Raw genomic sequence first — 25,167 nt, forward strand, 5'->3', positions numbered from 1 at the left:
CAAGCGGGTATTTGCACATAAGTACAAAGGTTAGAAGCATCAGAACATGCCCTGAAGCTACTAGAGTGGTTGTTAACTGTCTAACATGGGGCTGGGAACCAAACTATATGTTCTCTTAGCCAATGAAAACATCTTTGCTCAGCGTATCTGACAGTGACACTGGGTTCACTTGGCTAGCATGCCTCAAGGAAGCTCCTGCCTTCACCTCCGGCACTGGACTTACAATTGAGCTGCTTTTATGTGGGTGTTGGAATTAAACTCTGGGCCTGATGCCTGCAGAGCAAGCACTGTCCTCTCAGGAGTATCACACTAGCTGCAGTTTGTGCTCTTAGTACAGTGTTACATAAGGATGCACAGACTATGCATTCCTGACCTGAAAAGCTTGGCAGGAGAAGTGGTTTATATTTCAAGTCTTTGTTTTGCAATATTTGCATAGTATTTTCTGGTTACATAATTCTAAAGCAAGATCCAAAAACCAAGATGAGAAACGTTTTGAGCATCAGTGTTCAAAACTTAAAGAGTTTTTGAGCACTCGATTTTCAGATTAGGGATGTTCAAAAAGCCGTAAGATACAAATCTTCCAAAGAAAACAATACACTTAAAAATTATTTTAACACTTAAGTTACTTTTCATATTAATAGGGATAAATAAGCTTTTAGTATACTTTAATACAACAAAAATACTTCTGTTAAAAAAAGTGATCAAAACCAAAATGCTGTTACCTTCCTTTTTCGGGTAGAAGTTCCTGGAACATCAGCATCTTTCTCTTCTTCCTTTGAGACAATAACACATCCAATTTATGAAACATCCTTTATCACTTGGTCAATATTCTTTTACTATTTAGAAAATGAATAATGAACTTGACTGATTTCATAAAGTCTCCCGCCATTAAAATCTGTTTTCAACCTCAAGTAAATTCTAAATATGATAGCAACAGTTTATAAAGCAATGTTCTAACACTTTAATATGAAAACTATTTATATGTAGATCTTATTGAGAATTCTAGCATGTATAGTGTTAACTAATGTAATCACAGTGAAATAAGTTACATACCTCAGAGTCAGACAAAACTTTCTTCTTCATTGAGTTGTAAAGTGGAATTATATTATAACAAGTCTGATCCCTAAATAAAAGAAAATGTTGATGTCTGATTAGAGCTATGTAATTTTTTTCTTCAAGAATCTGTTCCTAAGATAAAAACTTTAAGCCAAACAATTCTGGCATTTGTTGACTACAATATATTTTCCATATACACTTAATTTATGTCCTTTATAACTGATCTCGGTGTAGAAAATTTAATTCTCACTTTTGTTCTCTGGCCCCGGAGATCGTCTATTTACTGAGTTAAGGTTTAGAGTATATATTGCCTTCCATAATATCTTTAGTAGGCTCCTTCTGACAGCATCACTATGACTTTTCCACAGCACACTCTTCTCTACTGTGCCTCTCTTTTCAACAGCACACCACTTCTGTAGTATGAGACATCTCAGATTTTCACTATCCCTTTCTAAAACTTAACGGTCGGCTTCTGTGAATTCTAATTTTACATTTCTTAGCCTTTTCCCTTTTCTCATTTCCAGAAACTAAGTCTTATCCATTCTTGAACCATGGTAACAGATATTTATGCTTTTTGTCTTGTCTTGAGATTTTATTAAAAGATAGTATAATGAAATGAATATCTTGAGGTATAGTGTAAAACAAACTGAGCATATCAAAATACTTTTAATATCTATTTTTCTTTTGGCTCATTAAAGAGTGGATACTGTCCTTCCAGAGGACCAGTCCATTTCCAGCATGCATATTGGGTAGTTTACAACTGCCTGTAACTCCAGCTCCAAGGGATCTGACACTTTTCTAAAGAAACAGATATTTGCATAAACAAACCTATGCAGACACACACACATACAAAAATACAATAAAGGCAAATAAATCTATTTTAAAAAGCTCAGTTCCTTTGGTTGGCAATCAATGAATTTCATGATTTGATCTGGTCTAACTCAAAAGTATAGCAACGTCCTATGACTTAATTTATGAGTAATTAAATAATTATAAAGTTATCTGATCCTGCACCCCTAAATGGACGGCCTTCTCTTGCCTCAGTGGGAGAGGATATACCTAGTCCCACAGCAACTGGATCTGCGGGGTACAGGGGCTTTCCTTTCTGTGGGGGTGGGGGAGGAGACTTACATAAGGGATCCTGGAAGGAGAGGAAGGGCTGTACAGGGTGTGAAGTGAATAAATAAATAAACTTTTTTAATAAGTAAAAAGCCAGTTGTCACTCTAGTTCCAGTGACACCCTCTTCTGGTTTCTGTGGGTACTGCATGAGTGTGGTACACACACATTTGTGAAGGTTAAGGTAACCATGAATATATATGTAATTATGATTTTAAGACCAATGTTTGAAGGTGTGGGTTTTTTTCCTGATCAGAGCCTTACTGTGTAGCCCTAGCTGGAACTAGAACTCTATAGCTAGACCACACTGGCCTTAAACTCACATAAATTCACTCTTTCTACCTTCCTAATGCTGGCCTGGCCTGAAAAGCATGAGCCATTAAGTGTGACTTAATTTTTTTTTCTTTTCACTAACATTTTTCATTTTAAAATGCTTATGTAACACCAGCACCTATGTAAAAGATGATTGTAAAATGTTTACATTATGGCACTTTATACTTTAGATTAGTTCACATTTTAAAATCATGCACCTGCTATAACTAGCATATTTGAGCACAGATATGGAACTCACTTTATAAAATGCAGAAGAAGATCAGTCACAAATTTAGCAGATTTCACAATTGGACTTCCTGGCTCATTAAATGTTCGTGTATTGTGTTCTATGTATCGAACTTCCCACATTAGGGATGAAAAGCGCCTAAAAAAAAGAAATCTTGTCTTTGTAAGTGCATACAATTTAAAATCATCACATCTGACATTTAAGTTTCACTCTTAAAACAATCATATTACTAACATCTTAAAAACATCTCCAAAAAACAAAATTCAGTTCTTATTAAAAGAAAACTATAAATTGTGTAGAAACTGTCTGGAATAAGACTAGTAGACTATCAACAGTGCTGCTTTTTAGAAGGGGATTTCTATGGGAGAGTGGCCGACAAGGAACAAGGTTATCGGTTTTATTGTTTGTTTTCCTGAAATGTGTGGTATTGCTCTATTCCCTATTTTCTACACAAAAGGAAATAATTTTAACTATACTACTAGTAACTAACATGTAAAGATGAAAGGTAATCAACAGATTGTTTATAAAACATAAAAACATGGAGAATCAGCAAGGATCCTAATTAGGATTTCCGAACACTTGCCAATGCTAAAAGAAAATTTCTGTTGTTTCACAATTGTATTTCTAAAAGCAAAGATAATCAGAAGACTTTTTTGAGAACACAATGAAACTGTATAAGTTAATCTTACTGATCTGTGTACAAATATGGATCTACAGAATAAAAGCATGTAATTGTAGCTATGGAAAAACATATATGGGTGTTCCTATGCATTTCAAAATGCTGACTGTAATAATTATGTAAAATAAGGCATTAAATTACTATCAGTAAAACTTATATAGCATAACCAAAGAATGAATGAAATAAGAAATACAAATGATAATGCTCCAACAAGTAGCAAGGGGGCTTAACACCAATAAGACCACCTTACGAATCAAGGTGAATTCTATTTAATTTTACTCTGATGGTGCTCATCCACCAGATATGTATGTCAGGAAGGAAAAAAGATTTTTCTAGCTCATATGTCAGTAATACTGCTGCTGAGAAGGCCCATGCTAGTCAGTAAGAACACAGGAGTGTTTTCAGTGCTTTAACCAACTCACAGCAATAAAAGAAGCAAAGCTAAACCTCCAAATTATAGAACCCGTCATAAAAGAAGTTTTAATATTATTATGTACATAAAAGTACTAGTCTACTAAGCAACAGCTACTAAAAAAAAAATTAAAAATGCAATTTCATTACAAATGATAGATTTAAAGTTCCAGGATAAACTAAGGCTAGTAAGACACTGTCTCAAAACAAAATAAAAACTAAAAACTCACTAGCAATCAAAAACTGTTACCATGAAAAGGCAAATTGAGCTAACAAAAACTATAAAAACTTTTATGAATCCTTCCTAGTTGTACTTTCATAAAAGTTCAAAAATCTCAATAGACAAAATTGAGATATTCATAGAAAATATATTAAATATTCTAGTATATTATTTAGGAGAAAGGAACTTTCTGGCTTAATTTATAGAATTCCTATAAGAAAATCAAATCAAGTATTCATTCATAATCCCATAGATCAGCAGCATTAACACTGCAGGAACTCTGAAGAAACAGAGTGCAAGGGCTTCATCTGACTTCGTGTCTAACCTGACTCCTACGGGACTAATGTCTGTTTCTGTGTGTACAGATGGGGCTCATGTCTGTGTGTGTATAGATGGAACTCATGCCTGTGTATACATGGGACTCATGTCTGTCTGTGTGTAAAGATGGGACTCATGTCTGTCTATAGATGGGACTCATGCCTGCGTCTGTGTGTATAGATGGGACTCATGCCTGTGTCTGTGTATAGATGGGACTCATGTCTGACTGTGTATAGATGGGACTCATGTCTGTCTGTGTATAGATGAAACTGAAAGACATTCGTGCAGACTTCTGGTAACTGAATAAAAAAATCCATTAGCGTTTTTTTGTTAATGTAAGACCAAAGAGCACTAACCTGTAAAACCTGTTTTCCAGTCTTTGTTTAATTGTACTTAGATCCGTTGGATATGCCACCACAGTGCAATACATGGGGTAAGCTTGAAGATCCACAGGGGCCACAAATGCAGAAGCAATATCTAAAATAAATAAGGTCAAAAATATATTTTCTGTATTCTGAAATTCATTAAAATACATTAAGATGAAGAAATACAGATAAATATAAATTTATCAATGCAAGAGAGTAAAAACTAAAACATAAGCTAAGATTGTATTTTTTAAGCTACCTTAAACCTAAAGTATTGATAAAGTATTTAAGAGAGTATTTATAGTTTCCATGTTATCAGACTGAGGCTGTGTATACAGCTCAGTGGTAGAGTATTTGAATGGACAAAGCCTTCAATCTAATCCTTGGCACCATGAGGGATAAGAAAAAACACCAAAGACAAAACTTCGACATAAGGCAGTATGTCCAGTATCTTCAGTTCTTACTCTTAATTTTTGCACGTCACCCTGTGTTGTCTTAAGCTGATTCTGGATTGTACACTGTTTAAACACCATAACAGTGTCTACAGTTTAAGCTCTACCTTAAAGGCAAGAGCTCAGATAAGCAAGTTTTTGTCAGTTTACTTTTATTTTCACAAACCAGAAATATGAGACCATAGCCCATCTCTTTCCCTTTGTAAAGGCCTATGTATAATAAGTCATAATAAGATAATCACAGCTATCCAAATAAATATTACTTTGGATTACCTTCCTCTTTCAGTTGTGTCATGTCCATTAAGTTTAAGAATCTTTACAAATACGGCAGTCTCCTAAAATTTACCTACAGAAAGTTCATGTACACAGAGGATTTTCTATACTACTGTTACTATTTGTTTACCTAGTGTCATCAACTGATTTATTCCTCCAACAATTCTTTCGCATTCTTCATCCCTGGGATTGGCTCCCCATTCTCCATCAAGAGGTTTATAAATTAGTGACCGACATTCAACATCAGTTAAAGGAACACTAGTACCCAGTTCTTCTGGAAACACAGCTGAAATGCAAATAGAGAAACACATCAATGAACATACATAGTAATTAGTGATGAGTTTTTTCTTCAGAAATAATTGATTTTTTAAAATTGCAATTTTCAAAATGGAAAAAAAATTTTAAATAAAAATGTATTCTTAAAAAGCAATGTTACACTTAAAACTAAATGGTTATTTATACCTAATAACTGTATTACAGTCCAGTTATACCTGGAAGAAAAAATTTCTACAAAAAAATTTCAGTTCTTAATCCATCCCACAATTCAACTATCATTTATTTTAATAAAATATACAATTAAAATGATCTAATAAAAGTTTCAACAATATTTTAATCAAATTCAAAAATTTTCTAACAGAAACACATAGAACTATGAATGCTAAGAGGAAGTTTTAGGTCTTTCACTTCTGAAGTGATACTTTCCATGTCTGTATCTTTAACACTGTACAGAAGAAAATTCCAAGGAGTAAAACACACCTGGTTACTTCTTTCCATTAAGCTAACTACAACAAAATCCAAACACTGTATGTAATCAAATTAACTGTGTGTAGGTATGTGTCCTAAGAAAGTTGTTCTGGGACTAGTACATACACAGTGGGAAGACAAAGCAATACACTGATATAGCCACTTAGAAGCCTCATTCCTTAACGACTATTTGATGATGTTTCAAAAATGGTTTTAAATGCCCACAGTCTCCAAACAATGTAAACAATGAATAATAAAACAGCTTTCTACTTAGTTGTGTTATATTAATTTCAATTTCCCTTTTAAGTCGTGGGTTCCACATAGGCAAAGACTGTTAACATGTTCAGTGCTAAAACTTCTCTAATTTTATACTCATTAGTAAGTTTACAATTAATATTTTTGTTAAATATTTTCTATTTGCTGGTCATAATGAACTTAAAGGATAGCAAATGTTTTGCTTTGTTGAATGAAGCTCTTACTATCCAACCTCAGCTAACAGTAACTTCCTGCCTTTGCCTCAGTGATTCAACTCAAGTAGTATATCAGCTTTCTTATTTAAAAAAAACAAAATCAAATATAAGAAAACCAAGTAACTCTAGTGCTGAAGAAATGGCTCAGAGGGCAAATGTATATCCCACAAAACCTAATGGTCCAAGTACAATCCTTAGGACCCAAGAAAGAAGAGAACTAACTCTTGCAAGCTGTTTTCTGGCTGCCAAAATAAATGGCCTATTATGCATGGTGCCCTTTCACATACACCCCTCATCCCCCCCTCTCTCCTTTCCTCTCTGTCTCTCCTTTCCTCTGTGTGTGCGGGGAGAGGGAGAGAGAGTGGAAGGAAGAGAGGGAGAATGTAAAACAAAACCCCCACCTAACTCCACAAGGTTTATGCATGAGCCTAACCTATACTTACCATTATTAGGTATCAATTCCATATCCCAGGGACTCATCTTTTCTGTATCTCCATTGTCCCAACTTTAAGAAAGCAAAATTATTCCATTAAAAGAAACAGAAAATGATATACCAAAAATGTATGGAAATTACATTAAACAAATAACTGACTCAGTATTAAATGAAGTATCTTGACCTCTTTACTAAAAGATAAGAAAAAAATTGAAACCCTGACCTAATTGAAAATACAATCTAATTATTTTCTTACCAAACATTGTAACACTGAAACAAACTATCAGGGTACTCAGGTTGAAGAGGCTCTTGACTTTCAATTGTTCCAAACCACCAGGCATCATCTATGACAGATCTGAAGCGGTCACCTGAAAAATAATAAAAGACACCTGTCTCATCACATTGGCATGTACCTTGACTTTGGTTAATTCCTTTTCCTAAAGTCTATCTCTCTAAGGTTCTTAAACTGGATGATTTCACATAATAGAAGGCAAGCCATATATTTAAAAAGAGTCAGGAAAATTAGCACCCATATCTTTATGACTGACATTATGTCCTTAATTTTCAGTAATGAGACCTTCCCTTTTTGTCTTAATCATTTCTCCAAATGCAGCATTAAAAAAAAAAAAAAAAAAAAATATATATATATATATATATATATATATATATATATATATACACACACACACACACACTGGGTGACTACTGTCTAAACATACTTATAGTTTATTTAAAATCTTTACTTCCTGATATTTCCCACAAATAATAATCAACCATGAAAACTTGAGTAGCTCTTGTTCACCTCTGTCATCCTTACACTGCACTGCACGGTCCCTTCCTTCCTTGCTAAAGGGCAACAACGGGAAGAAGCCCCGTGAAATTGCTGAGCACTGGAGGGAAGGAAAGCATGCCTTTGCCTCTTATCTAGTTCTTTAGCCAATCGTCATGGTTTATAACTAAAACTGCTCATAATGAAAACAATCTAATAAGCTCCAAGAACGGCACCTCGATTAAATATCGGTCTTTCCAGTCTCCTGCTGCACATAAAGACTCCAGAGTACCTTTCGCTCTGTGCAGTGTTGCCCTTTAATGTCTGCCACAGCCCTAACTAAATCTTCTGATAGCATAGGAAAAAGTCTAAAATATGTGTTTTCAACTGCCTTCATCTATTCAGTAATAGTGGTATCTATGCATTAAATAACAGACATGAATTAAATAACATAACTGTATTAAATCAGAAAAACAAGGGAAAGTATATTTTATATTAGAATTCTTTGGAGTTAGAATGAAAAGAAAATCTTTGTAAACTATTATTAATTTTGACTGGGTACTGAGTTGGATTAAGTCTGTCATTGTTCATCAGGTGAGTATTGGTGATAGTGAGCTTAGAGACAAGCTATTTTATAAAACTTAGCACTAACATCATTCTTTAAGTCTACCAGAATATTACTAAAAGCATGAACTATTTTAATAGACCAATTTCTTAGGACTCCCCCAAAACTGACAAGCTGTGCTTCATGGTGAGTCAGATTTTGCAAATGTGTAAGAACACAATGGACAGTCATGTTAGGTTAACAATACAGAATACCAGTCAGTCACCCATCAAATATTCCTGGGCATCTTAAGTGGCAGAAGACAGATGAAAAGGTATTATGACAAAAATAAAAGAACAACAGACTATAACACATAATAATGTACTAATATGGAAAAACTGAAATATCTAAATAAATGAGAAATATGTTGATGTTTACTCATTCAAAACACCTGATTTACCTGCCATTGTCACACAATGTTTTATTTCAATGTAACCAAATGTAAAAAAAGTGTGTTGCATTTATTCTAGATTGTTTCTACCTTAAATGTAAATATAATTTGCTACTACTCAAATAGGTTTAGAATTGTTTCCTAAAATTTATTTTCTTCAAATAATTTTAAATTTTCAGTTTTCATGTTTTTATGCATTTACAGTAACTCTCTATAAAACAAGTTATATAAAGCACATTTCAATATAATTTCCTACAATGTTAATTTATTTTTCAAATAATGTAAATTTAAATATTTACTCTTAAGACTTCCTTCTAACGACAATGCATCTGGACATTCCTATTACCTAGAGACTCCTTTACACTTCCCTAGTGCTCATCTTTTGTTTTTTAAGAGGATATAATACTCCAGTTTTATTCATACCCCTAATTATAACATTTTCAAAGTGCCTAATTAAACCTTAATGTAAGCAAACATAATACTCACTCATTATGGTATATTAATATATATGTATCATTGTAATTCGTTTTTATGTATGCTTCCTTCCCCCACTTAAGAGTTAAGTTTTTCCAAGATTAATTAAGAAAAACATGCCAAAAGCAGTGAAAAGTACAGATCAATATTCCAACTGATATTAGTTAAGTGATGCCCCTCTAACATAGAAGACTGGATTTGCTTAAATTAAGAACTACTCAATAAACACATGCCCATTTGTATAATTTAAAATAGCTTAAAAGCATGATTTCATATTTTCAAACACTTATGAATAATAAAATCATTTTTGTGTTAGCCCAAGTTTATATTTTGAACTCATGATAGTATATTATCTTTGTCCTCAAACATTCCTATAATCAATATTAACGGGTAAGTATTTAATTCAAAACAAAACAGCTGAGAAAAAAAATCTAAAATAATTCTGGAATTGCTAAGCAAATGAAACAAACATTTTGAAATTTGAACATCAATCAGATTAAGGTATTTTCATTCTCAAAACATAAAAATGGCCTATCTTTTTCATCAGCATACTTACAAATGATAAAAAGGTGCTTCTAGTTATGCTAGTTAGTAAATCATTTATAAAGTAAAGGGTAAGTAAGATATGCAGAACATCTATGGCTTCTCAATCAATAATTACCCACCTATATTCCATCGTCTATATTTTGCATCATCAAATTGTTGTCTCAAGACTAGAAAATCTATGACGTCAGGCATATCATGGTATCTATTACAATCAGAAACAGAATAATTAGGTCACACACCTACAAGTGTCTAAGATATGTTCAAATTTATCATGAAAAATACTCCAATACTGCCTCAATAGCAGTCCTTACTTCATGGTAAATGATCCACCGGTCAGTTTACCAGTATCAGGATCTAGAAAAGCAAGTTTAAGGCAGCAGAGGGTAGGCAATCCCACTTCATACTTTATACCAACGATCTTCATCAGTTCTTGTTCCTACAATATAAAAACAAGACATTATCTCTACAGAACAAAATGGGTGCTTCAGGTCACTTCTTCACTGTTTTATTGACAGAAACGAGCTTCTTAATGAACCTGTAACTTGCCAGTTTGGCTACTCTGACCAGCCTGCCCGAGTCTCTCTCAAGTACTGAACTGAGTATGAAAGAGCACAGACACCACTCTACATTGCAGGGGCCTGAGGACCCGAACTCTGGCCTTTATACTTTCAATGAAGGCATATTACCCACGGAACTATTCCCCAGGCCCATTCAGTTTCTTACAGTCAAAGAGTAAACCTTTATACAACTTCTTTAATAATGCAAAAAATGTATTTTACATCAAGAAATACGCCAATATTTACCCTTAGTTCCATCTTATGCCATGGCTGTTTTTTAGGATTGATACTATAAATTTTATTTTTCCGAGCCATTTCAACATATGCTTCATGTCCTTGTCGAAAATAATAAACCTAAAAATAGATAAATAAATAAAATATAAAAACTTAAGTGGAAGATACTACTTACACTAAAGAGAAAATCTACTTTGAAATTACACAAAAATTCTGACACTGGAAATTTTAAATGTTATTCCAAATTGTCTTAAAGTCACTAAAACAAAATTAAAGTGCTCTAATTAAAAACTCAGAAAATTAAGTGTGCAAATGCTTTGGTTTCATATATTTTTAAATTTAAAGTATGTTGATCAATATGGTACACACACACAATTATAACTAGGGGTTTTAAAGTTTATCCTCACAATCTTTTATTTTTACTTTTAAAATTATGTGTTTATATTTATGCAGAAAACTTTAAAATCTAATCTAGCTTGATTCTTAATCTGTAAATCATAAGCGTATGTATGCATCTCCATTTCAAGATGAAACTTAACTCCTAGCAGGTGTCCTGCAGAACTGCTATTTGAATAACCTGCCACTACATATGCATCTTATTATAAAAATACTTATTAAACGTTGCAGGGGGGAGGAGCGTTTTACATGAATGCATATGCATGCCTAGTGCCCACAGAGGTCAGAAAAGGCCATGAGATTCAAGACTGGATTAACAAAAGATTGTAAGCTGCCATGCAGGTCCTATAAATTGAACATAGGTGCTCTGTAATGGATGTTTTTAACTCCTGAACTGACTTTCCAGGCCAAAGAAGGTTATTTTTAAATGTGTTAAATGATCAGTAATATTTTGGATGGTCGTTATCCTGCATATTTTTATCCTATTCATTACTATTCCTGGTGTTTGAGAATCATTGGAAGTTTGCAGTACAACTCCCCAGTACAAATACCAATGGCGTGAAGGTTCGAGTACCAGAATCTAAAGAAGATCCACATAGTAACAAGACATGTGTGACTGACTATCTTAAAAGTACTTATCAGGCTGGAGAGATGGCTCAGCGGTTAAGAGCACTGACTGATCTTCTAGAGGTTCTGAGTTCAAATCCCAGAAACCACATGGTGGCTCACAACCATCTGTAATGGGATCTGAAGCCCTCTTCTGGTGTATTTGAAGATAGCTACAGTTTATACGTAATAAATAAATATATTTAAAAGGTTACTTTAAAAAACAAAGTACTGTCATCATTTTACTGTGCAGACGCTGTAAGAACTGCCATTGCAAAGGTATGTTCTAGTCTTCTAAAGTTTATGAGGCAAGAGAGACTCTTTAAATAAATAAATAAGTAACACATGTTATTTACTGATTTATAATAGTATTACTACATTTAAAAAAATGAAGCATTTATTTAAAGTATATTTTAGTCACTATGTTGGATATTAGTGGATAACACATCTTAAATTTGTATTATAAAATAAGGAGATATGGTCCTAAGAAATTCTGAGAGAAAGTCTTAAACTAATCTCAAATTCTTTTTAGTTCCAGGCCAGCCTACTTTACAGAGCAAGTTCCAAGCCAGCCAGTACTACACAGAGAAACCTTGTCTTAAAAACACCAGAAAGAGGGGAAACCCCACTCTTTTCAAAATAGTTAATATTATAAATTATACTTAATATTATCACATATTTATAGTTGTCCTGAGGAATATTATTATTAGATCTTTGGTTGTACTTTTCTAATACTCTGTTACAAATATTTAGAATTTTTTTAAAAGAAACTTTCTGCAATCTTTTACAAGTAAGTTTCAAAATCTATAAATATATTCATGTTATTACTTGAAAAAAACTTAAAGAAACTTTTAAAAGTACCTCATCACCCATCTGCGGCACAAATGGACATCTTCTAGGAATTGTATCCGTAATCCATGCTGAAGGCAACCATTCTTCTAACGTAAGACCATTCTCAGTTAGTTCTCCTACAGCCAATCTCTGAGAAAGCATGCAACAGCATTAGCAGGATCTTCAAACACAAGGAAATGAATCTGTACAAAGACCTTACTCTCCAGTATTAAAACCTTATTCTAGAAAAACAGTAGAAATGACAAAAGTTATTCAGCTTTTCCAACTGATGGAGAGCTGGAGAAAAAAGCAAACTGTATACTCTTCACAAAACTCTCAAAAGTTATCTTAACAGACACAAATTACAAACTCTTCTAGTTTCCCCCTTTCAAAACAGGTAATCTTATAAAAGAGAACGCACAGCAAACTAAAATGTGCTCAATGGTCTTAAGACCACAGCCTTAGTGTAACTGTAGTAACTGAGACTATATCCAATAGGTCAAGTAGTATATCAAGGACCTAGAAAACTAACTGCTTTCATGAGGGCTATAAACTGGACACTACACTTCTAAATAACCTAAGAATAGCCTCCTTCACATTCATTCACTCACATCTATTCTCTCACTTTGTCACTGTCACTAGCTCTATTTCTTTTAGACAGCCCAGGTTGGCTTCAAACTCATGATATAGTGGAGGCTGACCTTGAATTCTTATCCATCTTTCCACTTCATTAACTAATTAATAATGTTAGTATCCTCCCTTACTAACAGTAGCCACTTCATTCTTTAACTCATTTATGCTCTTCCCAAAAGATGGACGGACAGACAGACAGACAGACAGACACACACATACACACACACAAAATCATCATTTTAAGTACTGAAAATAGGTCTTTTACTTTTTATCTCCCCAAAGAACAACAGTGAAAGAAACCTATGCTCCTAGTAAAAATTTAGTTTTACTGGTCACCAACAAGTAATCTAAAGACTTTATAATATTACCTTATATAAATATAAAAAGTGAACTAAAAAAAAAAAACTTCTGAAACCTAACATTATTTAAGCAACAGATTTAAAATGTGGCTGAGTGTATTTATTGTGAGTTTTGTTGTTGGCGATTTTTGTTTTGTTAAGCAAATTTGCGCTGAACTAATAAAAATTAAGCTGCACCTTACCCTATAGCTCAATCACCTTGAATGGGCTTGCCATCACAAAAAAGAAGCAACGCCATGACAGCAAAGACAGCACTTGCAGCAGTCTTAACTTCTAAGAGTTATTTCACAACATATAATTTCTCATGTATATATTCCTATCGTTCACACATGGCATTTTTAATTTAATGCCTCGGGATTGCTCTAACATCTTGAAAACATGGAAGAAAAGCCTTTGAGATGATTTCACTGGAATGATGGGCAGAAACATACTATGAGCTGACATATTTTAAAGGGATGACTGGAAAAAAAATATGAGAACAGTAAATGACTCACATTCAAAGAGTACAACTGAGTGTTTATTAAGTTTTACTGAAACATAGCCCCCACATTTGTTTTGTATATATCATACATAGCTACTTTCAGGCTATCATGGTAGAATAGCTATCCTCTTATTTTAAAAAACATAATCATATTCATAGCATTGGAAAGTGTTATGCAGAAGTAACCAACATTCCTACCCAGCTGTGACACCTAGGGACCACACAATTAACATCTCAATATATCCCTAAAGGTACAAAGGTGGTACTCTTCTCTTGGTGATAGATAACAGCTATCCAATTAGACTCCAGGTACACTCAATTAGGAGGGCAATCATGCCTGGTACTAAAACCCTAGCCAACTACACATGGAGAGTAATAATATATCATGGATCTTAGGACAACCTACTACTACCACTTTACTAAATGAAGTCTAATTTTTATCTGTATTCAAGATCTATAGAGAAGTGTCACTCTTAACGTTCATCAAAGAAGTTTCTCTTTGACACAGACAGAAGATTACAGAAAATCATTAACTAGTCAAAAATGACTTATGGGTTGTACAATTCCAAAAGATACAGCACAACATCTGCACCTAAAGTTCAGTGAGTATCACAGTATAAAAATAGAATTCTTAAAGAGCCAGAGGTCCAAGAAGCTGCCATAAGACTCTCTCTCTCAGAAAGAGCAGGAAAGCTAAACAATGATACACCAGCAATTTTGGCATAGAACTACTGGCAACTAGCAACTAAGTAGTTGACTAAGTAGTTAACTAAAGAATGTTGAGAGCATGACAATTATGTCATCCTGAAGAATGAGACCACTAACTTAATATTCAGTACCAAGTCATCCATATACATGAGCAACACTAAACAGCCTCCTTAGATTTTTATTATTATGTATTTGTTATGTTAGCACCCATGCATGTTTAAGTCTCTCTCTCTCTCTCTCTCTCTCTCTCTCTCTCTCTCTCTCTCTCTCTCTCTCTCTCTCTCACACACACACACACACACACACACACACACACACACACACACACACAGAGGGAGGGGCTTCGGGGAGGAGAAGAGGGAGAGAGAAAAAGACCATGAATTTGAATTAAACTGCACAGGGCAGTTTAAAGCTGGAAGAAAATAGTCCTATGGAATAAAGTGGGTAGAAACAAAAGAACAGGGTAGAATGAAACAACTTTAAATGACTCAGATCATACAAACAACTGACCCAGTAAAACAACAGTCAAACACTAAATATGTTTTAAAGGCAGGGTCATAGTACTCTGGCAGATTAATTATTCAAGTAAGAGAAGATACTCAAATAATATTTAAGAGTAAGAGATGGCTCAGTCATTAAGGGCTAGGCTCACAACCAAAAATATAAGAGTAAGAGATCACTACAGTGAGGAAAGCTGAGGTAGAGAAAAGTTGAAGTAGACACTTAGAAAATAAAGATCTGTAAAAGCTACACCGGGCAGTGGGGACACACATCCCATTCAGTCGGCAGAGGCAGGCCAATCCCTGTGAGTTCAAGGCCAGTTTGGTCTAAAGAGTTAGTTCTAGAACAGCCAGGGATACAAAGAAGAACCCTGTCTCAAGAAAGAGGAGGGAAAAAAAAGATTTGTAAGGTTTGAGACACACTATTAAGTCATGCGACACCTAAGTAGTTATGTAAATCACAAGTGTTTATCACTAAGTTAGACCCAGCAACTGTTTGGGGTCTTACATATACCTCCCTACCATGTCAGATTCTGAAAGCTTGATTGTTTAATCTTAAATATGGCATATTAATTATACCAGGCAATTTTTCTCTATATAAAGTGTCAGTGTTGACAGAAATGGGTAACAAGTCTTACAGAAGGCATAACTAACTGGAAATTAAATAGGAATAACTAAACTTGTAACTAAGATTCTAGTACCACACAAAATCAGAAGAACACATTTCAATACCCACTAATACTAGGAGAACCTTAAGTACTTGATTGAAAGCGATTTTTGTCACCTAGTATTAAACAGTTAAATGCATTAAATATTTTTTAAAACTTCCTGCTCTGTGATTTCAGATTTTATTTTGGAGGCACTGTTAACAACTTTCTCCCATGGATTTCTGGGACTGCTTCTATACTGATCTCAAATATTTTTCCCACTTGATTTCTGAATTATCTTTAAAATATATGTGTATTTTACTGTTAATCTTGGGGCATTAGAACATAATGTTAATATATATAATATATAAAATATATATGTATATGTATCTTACTCTATGCTTAATTAAAAGTCAGTTATATGGGAAACGTTCTCATTTTCTCACACACTCAGTAATCTCCTTACTTGCCAAGTGTTTTTCACAACAACTCAATACACAGGAGGAAACACTACTGAGCTGTCTGATAGCACTTGAAGACTATGTAAAAAAACAAATGTATTACCCTATTATATTGGACCTACTGCTAAACACGGAAACAAGTCTAGTCAAAAAGCATAATTCATAATATCTTAATCTCATTAAAGGATGTCCATGAATAGATCCTACTATGATATTCTGACATAGCTGAACAACAGAATTAAAATATTCCTAATAAGAAATTCAAATACAACACTGGCTTGGGTTATACTTATAATCATTCATTCGGCAGAAACTAAGGACAAATGTGGTATTGTCTTTGGAAATTTTTCCTCACAGAATACCAGGGAGGTAGGTAAAATGAACCATCATATCATTATAAACCTAAAGTACAGTAATTTATAATAATATAGCTGAAATAAACATAAATTCAACCAATAAAAATCAAACACTAAACCTGCATAGATTCTTATAATTTTCAAAACTTCTTGAGAATAAAGAACGAGAGCTTTGTAGTATTTAATTCTACAACTGATAACATATTTGTTTCTAAAGAAAGTAAAAGAAAAAGATTTTGGCAGGGGGTGGTATTGGTGGGAGTTGAGGATGGCAGTCTTTCTATGAAGTCTTGGTTACCCTGGAATTTGGTAAGTAGACCAGGCTGAACTCAAACTTGCCTGCCTCTGCCTCCCAAGAGCGAACTTTCTATTTACCAAAACATTTCTGTTTACTACAGCATTACTGACTTAAAATTTTATAAGTTATTCTGTGTATATGTGAGTGCATGTAGCATGGTATACTGGAAGGAATCACTGTCATGTTCTACCACAGCAGAGCCTTGGTTGGTAGCACCTTCCCTGGCTACTCTCCTCCATAACCTTCCCATGAGCCATCTCCAATGCAGATCCTTATCACAGTATTTCACACAGCACAGACAAATACGCATTTACCTCAGAGGGAGGGGGGGTGTCAAACAGTCATACTCTCATTTTCTGGTTAAAAATTTCAACTTTGTAAAGACAGGTTTTCACTATTGTTTCCTTCTTTCTTCTCTCTACTCTCAAATTGTCCAAACTCATTAATTAATCAAACATATTACTAACTCAAAAAGTGAAAACTTATAGTATTCATGCTATATTTAATGAAAACTTGCTATAAAAATTTATTTTACCCAATAATAAATTTATATTTGCTTTATGGTCAACAAATGACAAGTTCTGTCATTTATATTTCATGTGATGCACCCCAGAAATTTTTTGTGTTTATAGGAATAATTAGGGTAGCTGATTTAAGACTATTATTTTTCTTATGCAAATAAATCTCACTGAATTTAAAAATGATTTCTAAATTAAATGCTCAAATATTTATAAACTATGGCAATGTTCTGAATAAACATTCTTTGGTGTCAACCACTCAAACACTTCTTTCAACACATCTCTATGAACCTTACTACTGCTTAGTATGTACTTCTGAATTTTTTTGTACTAGTATTTGTTAATAAACCTCAATGTTTGTTAGATTTTTCACATTTATGCTTTGAATAATTTCCCCAGAAGAAAACACTTGATATAAAAAATTGAAACCAACCTTTTTTCTTTCTTTGGGCTTTTTTTTCTTTGGTGATGTTGGTCCATCTTTTTCTTCATTTGCTTTTTTTCTTTCCTTTTTAATATGCTTTTGCTTCTGATTTTCAGATTCTTCTTCTTCATCTGAACTACTGTCTGGTTTCTTGGTTTTATGCTTAGGAATTTTCTTTGGTGGCTGCAAATTAATTCCAGCATCTGCTGTCCAATCAGAATAATCACTGGAATAGTCACTAAAAGGAGAGAACAACTATTAAGTCTTACACTAGGGTAGTTTTAAGTACATTTTATTAGATAGATAGATGGATGGATAGATGGACAGACGGACAGACAGACAGAGATAGAGGCATGAATGAACTAAAAGGTTATTTCCTTATGCAAAACTCCTCTTCATATCTAAAAACAAATTTTGCAACTTTTATGAAAAAATAAACTTAAGAAAATTATTTTAAGAAGCATGTTGCTTGCACATGTCACTAGTAGTCTTATTAGAAGAAATAAGGAATGAAGTAGCACCTTTTTCAGTTGAAGTAGAATAGATAACCTGCATAATAAGCAAGCACAGAAATTTCTTTTGAGAAGATCTTAGAATTCCTTTAGTCTTCTGTAGTGCTAATGATTAAAGCCTTGTAAGTACTGAACTAGCAGAAGTATGAAGTTTTGTTTTGTTATATTTATTTCTGAGATGGGAATCTTACTATATCTGGCTGGCCTTCATCAGAGACCCACCTGCCTCTACCTCCAGAGAGCTGAACTTGCATGCACTAGCATCCCTGGCCTAAAAGTAAAGTTCTCTTATTGTCTGTGTAGCTCTGGCGGGCCTTGAACATAACAGACATCTACCTGCCTCTGCCTCTAGGAGAGGGCTGGGATTAAAGGGGTGTCCAGCAACAATCAGCAAGGATGAAGTTTTGCACCCAGTCGGAATTCTCATAGGAGACAAATACTAAACTGGCATGTGAAAAGTGTGCCTAGACGGTTGGAAGGTTAAACTCACAAACATACTTGAACACGTAAAACAACAGAATTTCAGTGGTAGAGAGTTTTCCCCTAGCATTCACGTGGTCCTAAGTTTGACCAACCCCAGGACCATAATAATTACATTCAACCAAGGTTGTTTTTTATCGGCCTTTCCATTAAGGAGAAAAATATAGGACACAAACTGTCTTACATGCCACTATCTGCTCTACCTATACTGCATACCTTTCCACAAATAGGTAGTCCTGATATGGCTCCCTCCACATATCTAATTATACTGTTTTCTTTCTTAACTTTAGTATGAGAGTATTTGCTTATGTTGCTTAGATTTATAATTAGAAATGTCTTACAGGGATGTCAGTTCTATTTCCCAAGCACTAGAATTAACCCTGTGTACACCACACATGATCTTTTAAACTTTAGAGGCCTAATTAAAACATTTTAAGCACTCTCTTTTAGTATAAATTCTTCTCAACTTATGAACATTTCACTCTTCAAAAACAGAAAAATATTAAATACTTACTATCTACAAACATTTGTATACCATTAAGAATCATTACTAAAGGTCAAGAAAGCTTTTGATTCTAAAACTGATCAGAATCTTGTACTAAACTTACAGCATCAACTTAATGTTTCCTTGGAAATCTATTTTTAGGAACCGCTGAAGTAGGAAAGAGTAGGAAGGATAACTAATAACTTCCTTCCCCAAGGGTGAATCTCCAGGGACCACTAAAGCCTTGTTATATAGCTATTAGGCCTTTAAACATGTGAAAATCCAACATAAGTATCTGAAGGTTTTCTTGCTTGCGTGATCAAAAAAGGAAGTAGAAAATTTCATCACTGGTAGAGAAAATTAGTAATGTCCTGTAAATACAGTCACATAAGAATAAAACTTCCTTAATTTCATTATCTGAGGCTTACTCATTCCTCAAAAACAGCAGTGAAGCTAGTTTATAATGCTGTATGTTAAATATAGCTTTCAGAAGTATAGTAACAAGTAGGCGGAAGAGTTAACATTACTTTACAGATCGAGTTTCAATTTTTCTATTAAGACTCGTCAGGAAGAAAATCTAGACTTTTGCTAACAAAAGCTCTTCGAATGCCTTAGTATCCAGTATTTGGCTGTCACACAGGGCACGGGGACAAGTAGACTCTCCATTTCTACCTGGAACTGCCATCACTGTGCCATGCTCGCTCCTCTTCTTCCGAAGTCCCACCACTTACAGCAAGTACTTCACCTTCCTGTGACAAGGAAGACAGAGTTCAAAAGCTGCCGCCTACGAACAGTAGGACATCAAAAATCTGACTTGGGAGCAGAAAAACACAACTCTTGAGGTTTTACTTAAAAAATTAAAACAAATGTTTATTAAATATTATCTATTAATACTAGATTCAGAAGACCTCTGAGAGAATTTCCACGTTTCATTTTATTTAATTTTTATTTTATTTCTTTTTCAGAGCTGAGAACTGAATATAAGAATATGCATTCGGAACTATATCTGCATTCTTATGATTCTCTCTCATCTTACCCAAGTAGTAGAAAATTTACAGGTTTATGTCAAAACAAAAGGTTCATTGTTTAACCTCTGAAACTTATTGAACATTTTTAAAAGTTAAGCACTTTGTAGACAGTTTCAGAATCTTAATATTAGATACATTTATATTTTACTTACTATTAATATTAAAACAACTTTACAAATCAGGGTATTCCATCTCTAGCTTTATTTTATCCAATGAGAGATGATTTGAAACAACAATAAAGCTATGAACCATTTCTCCTCTTAGCAACAATTTGAAGTTCAGAGAATACTATGTGTGAAGCTAATTTTTTCATGAGGCTATAATTTTTGATACAATTCTTACATACCTTCTTTATATGTATCATGATTCAACAGTAACAATCCCCAGTTACTGAACTATTTTAAGTTCTTTCTATGTGTTTGCCATGTATTATTGATCTCACTATAAGAGGTTTCAAAAACTCACAGAAAGTTGTTTGCAGCAGCATAATTATTAAAAAAAAAAAAAAAAAAAAAAAAAAGACTTAATTTGAACCCAAGTCGTTGCAGTCCAAAGCCTAGGCAATTTTCAATAAGTATGATTCAGTTTTACCACTTTTAGGGCATACCAAAACCATTTGAAGAACATACTACTCTTTACAATTTAGATAATTTATTTTTTAAAAATAATGTATGTGTTTAAGTCTTGTTTCATGTATGCATGTGTAACATATGTTCTGTCTTCTGCCTGGAGGTCAGAATCATAGAACTAACTGAAGTTACAGATGGTTGTAGGATTCTGGGACCGAAACCCACATTCTTTAGAAGAACAAGTGATTCTAATTGCTGAGTCATTTTTTTAACAACAAAATAATTTTACTACTTATATTTTTAATTAAATATGATTATATTATTCCCCCACTCTGCCCTCAACTGCCAGATCCCTCTCACTGGCCCCTTTTTCTTTGTTACTGTTTATTTCACTATATATTTATCACAAATAAACATATAAATGCATCCTGCTGAGTCTGTTTACTGCTCCTTGTACGTGTTATTTTTTTAGGGAAACAGTATTCCAATTTTGGTATCTCAGTGAAAAATGTAAACTATGTAACTATTTAAGTGTTTGTACAATGAACTAAGTGAAATCTATAGATAATAGTTGGCTTTATATTTCAGCTTTTTAAAAAGGGAATGAAAAGAAAGAGAATTACGTTCAATTTCTAAATTGAAAACATAAAGACAAACTAGTTCAACCAAAATACCCATGCTTCTTTCTGTTAATAATTATTTTATCAGCATACTCCAGTTTCTCTAAAACAATTACTTACCTGCTTTAAAAAAATGTTAAACTGGACTGAAACTTTCATGCCACTGTTCTAATTGTCAAAATACCCAACAACTTCCTAAAACACTGAACTTTATAAAATTTTATATTAAAAAGATAATTATACATATCTCAAAAATAAAACAAATGATTTTGCCCATGTGTAGTCTATCTATATTCTTTGGTCTTCCCAAATGGTCAACAAATGGTCAAGGTAGCAAAAACCTATTCAGGAGGCTGAGGCAGAATATTACTGTGCTTAGGTTAGAGTTATATACTATCTGAATTAAATAACCCCTCTCATCTCTTCTATCAGGTTAATTAATTTGTAGATTTGATGTTTTGCTAGAATAACTAAATTATTCTAACTTGGATGTACCAGGACTTAAATCCATTGGATATTAATTACTTTTTTAAAGTAATTATAACTTTGTATCAAGAACTGTAAGGCCACTGGTTCCTTCTGGAATAATATGTAGATTTAGAAGGAAGCAACTATTCTTCTAAAGGAAACACAAAGGGTAGGTCTGTGGGAGACAGTAAAATCTGACCCCCCCAAAAAAAAAACAAATCACATGGGCGAGAAGTTAAGTTAAACTTCAGAACACCACCAGACTTCTTGCCTATGAAGTAGAAAATTTTGTTTGCAAACAGAGTGACTAAAGCAGGTGAGAATACTGCAGTGACTGCTTTGTTCTGGTTAATATGAGAAAAGAGCTCTTTACTGACTCTCAAAGATCTTCTTTACTAGTCAACAGAGCTAATAAATCCTGTTCATACAATGAGAAAACTAATTTTTTCTCTAAACTTTAATTTAAAAATTTGTTTTTTGAGACAGGGTCTAAGTTTTACTGACAAAGAAAGTCTCAAATTTCTAGATTTAAATGAGTCCTACATCAATCTCGTAAGTGCTAGGCTACAGAAATCCTATCTCATGGTACCTGAGATTTGAAGACTAACTTTCACTACAGACAGGGTCATTCCAGTTATGCAGGAAAATTCTTATATGCTTAACACAAGATACAACCTGGTTTCAAAATAGAGTAACTATCACTATTTAAGGTAAACCCATCTCTCAAAACTACAACACTAAGAACAATTAAAGAGAGAGAATTTAAGGCTGAAGTCCTGAATAAGATTGTAGTTGATTACTGATTCTCTTTGCTTTAAAAATGTCTCAGTGGTTAAGAACACTGACTGCTCTTCCAGGGGTCCGGAGTTCAAATCCCAGCAACCGCATGGTGGCTCACAACCATCTCTAATGAGATCTGATGCCTCTTTTGGTGTGTCTGAAGACACCTACAGTGTACTTGTATATAACAAATAAATCTTTAATTAACAGTTATATAGATATAAACTTCAAACATCTTTGAACCTCTGAACTCTTACAGAATTTTCATTAACTTGTACTTTGCACTTAAAATACTCTATTCATAAGGTGTTATAAAATTCTATCAAAGAACTAAGAATAATTAATTCATATGGACTATTTTAAAAATAAATTTGAGATCAAATATATATCTCTAGAAGTAGGTCTTTCATTTAAAAAAAAGGACATGGCTGGAATAAAACATAAAATGCCATATCAAAATATCTACAGAAATGCAAACAGTGAAGGTCCCATTTAAAGATAAGCACAGGAGACAGACTTGTGAATGCGCTAAGGTCTTACATCTGAAGAACTAGTCCCGTTTTCCATCTCCTCCAAAGGCCTGGGTACTTCTTCCAGGGCAGATCTTGTACGGTAATTGTGCTGATTTGCTTGTTGCTTTTTGGAATCACCAAGATCCAGGAAATGTTCATGAGCATGATTCTACAATAAATTAAAAAAAAAAAAATTTATTCATGATAGGCTTTAAGAAATGGGCCTTCTTGTTTAAAAGTTATGAAAAACTCGCATATTTAAAATATTACTGACATGGACTATGTTACTAACTGAAATTCTTTTTTATATAAATCTCAGTCTTGTGCAAACTGGACATAGTGGTTCACTCCTTTAACTCCAGCACTCAAGAAGCTGAGAGGCAAGTATATTTCTGAGTTCAAGGCCAGTCTTGCCTACATAAAGGAGGCCCATGGCACCCAGGGCTATGTAAAGACCCTATCTCAACCCTGAGATTAAAAAAAAAATTTACAGATAGCAAATACAAATATTCAAGAAGAAGAAAGAGGCAAATAATAACAGCTATTCAAACAACATTCTCCTAAAAATAAAAAATAAAAAAGTTAAGGCAATTTAAAGAGTGAAAAATATCATATCCATAAGTAAAAATAATCAACTAAAGATCCTTAAAATAAAAAAAAATAAAATTTTAAAAAGAACTATTGAATTAACAATGGAAAAAGGCAGCAGGCTCACCATGCAAACTGAAACGTATGTGAGTGAGAATATGAAACAAGTTAATTACAACCAAAGCTTCAAATAAAAATAAATGCAAATGCTGCACAACACAATCCTGGAAAGGAAGGCTGGAACAGGAGGGTCCAGAGCTCAAACCTTGATTCAACAACAAAAGAAAACAACACAACTAACCATGTTTAAAGGTTGCAGAACTCGAGTTGAAAATAATGAAGAAAGCTTACATTAGACATGTCACAGTCAAACCTGAGACTACAAAAAGAAAACCTAACTAGTGAGGAAGACCCTGAGCAGCGAAGAACAGTGGTGGTCTGTAGAGAGCCTATGTTCAGATCACAGCACCTATGCAGCCATAATGGCATGTATCACACTGTTCATTCTTCAGGGGTCTGTGGAATACTTCTGGATTCTACTGGCATTGAATATACAGAGTACACATAAATACAACCATTCCCAAGTCAATCGTTTTAAAAAACTGAACCTGACATCAGACACTAAGAAGAGCAGAAAATTCTGACATAAAATAACTTTCAACCTCTTAACTAACAGCTCTGAAACTTCCCAGCTAAGATAAAGGAGGGAAAACATAAATCTTGCAGAGGAGGACTACAGGATGCCAAGGCAAAATACTAGGGACAGTCTACAAATCTTTTTGAGGGTATATTTTTATTTTGCCTGTATGTCTGTCTGTATGTGTACCATGTCACATGTATTCGTGGTACCAGTAGAGGTCAGAAGAGGCTGCTCAATTCCCAGGTCCTCTGAAACAGCAGCAAGTATTCATGACCACTAAGAGACCCTTCATCCATCAACCTACCCACCTTAAGAGAGAAAAGGACTATTTTTTAAGCATACAACAACTAACCCAATTAACAAATAAAAGAGCAAAAAATTAGATTAAAAAAATTTTAGAATGTACAACTAGTGATTGAAAAATAGTTTTTCTTGACTTAGTTATGATTTATTTAATATAAAATATACATAAAAGTTGGCATTTGGAGAGAGAAGATGCTTAAGGACAGAAAATGCAAAACAACTTTAAGTGAGAAATCAAATAATCCAAATAAACTGCCAGTAATTAACCATAATAATTTTTTATTAATATCACT

The 25,167-nt window shown here is 33.7% G+C and overlaps 1 protein-coding gene across 1 annotated transcript in view; it reads right to left on the reverse strand.

Moving 5' to 3' along the window:
• PHIP (PHIP subunit of CUL4-Ring ligase complex) overlaps nt 1-25,167 on the reverse strand; it is a 104,875-nt gene that overhangs the window by 13,181 nt on the left and 66,527 nt on the right. Inside the window, exons 21-34 of the mRNA XM_080934328.1 lie at nt 23,372-23,512; nt 20,039-20,115; nt 17,900-18,128; nt 12,536-12,655; nt 10,685-10,792; nt 10,193-10,317; nt 10,001-10,083; nt 7,354-7,465; nt 7,108-7,169; nt 5,581-5,736; nt 4,717-4,837; nt 2,745-2,870; nt 1,054-1,123; nt 723-773 (exon numbers count right to left, since the gene is read on the reverse strand). Of these exons, the coding sequence (XP_080790454.1) occupies nt 723-773; nt 1,054-1,123; nt 2,745-2,870; nt 4,717-4,837; nt 5,581-5,736; nt 7,108-7,169; nt 7,354-7,465; nt 10,001-10,083; nt 10,193-10,317; nt 10,685-10,792; nt 12,536-12,655; nt 17,900-18,128; nt 20,039-20,115; nt 23,372-23,512 (1,581 nt within the window). The remainder of the gene's footprint in view (nt 1-722; nt 774-1,053; nt 1,124-2,744; nt 2,871-4,716; nt 4,838-5,580; nt 5,737-7,107; nt 7,170-7,353; nt 7,466-10,000; nt 10,084-10,192; nt 10,318-10,684; nt 10,793-12,535; nt 12,656-17,899; nt 18,129-20,038; nt 20,116-23,371; nt 23,513-25,167) is intronic.

This window comes from Micromys minutus (genome assembly GCF_963924665.1).
Source record: "Micromys minutus genome assembly, chromosome: 21".
In the NCBI taxonomy this organism is placed as follows: domain Eukaryota; kingdom Metazoa; phylum Chordata; class Mammalia; order Rodentia; family Muridae; genus Micromys; species Micromys minutus.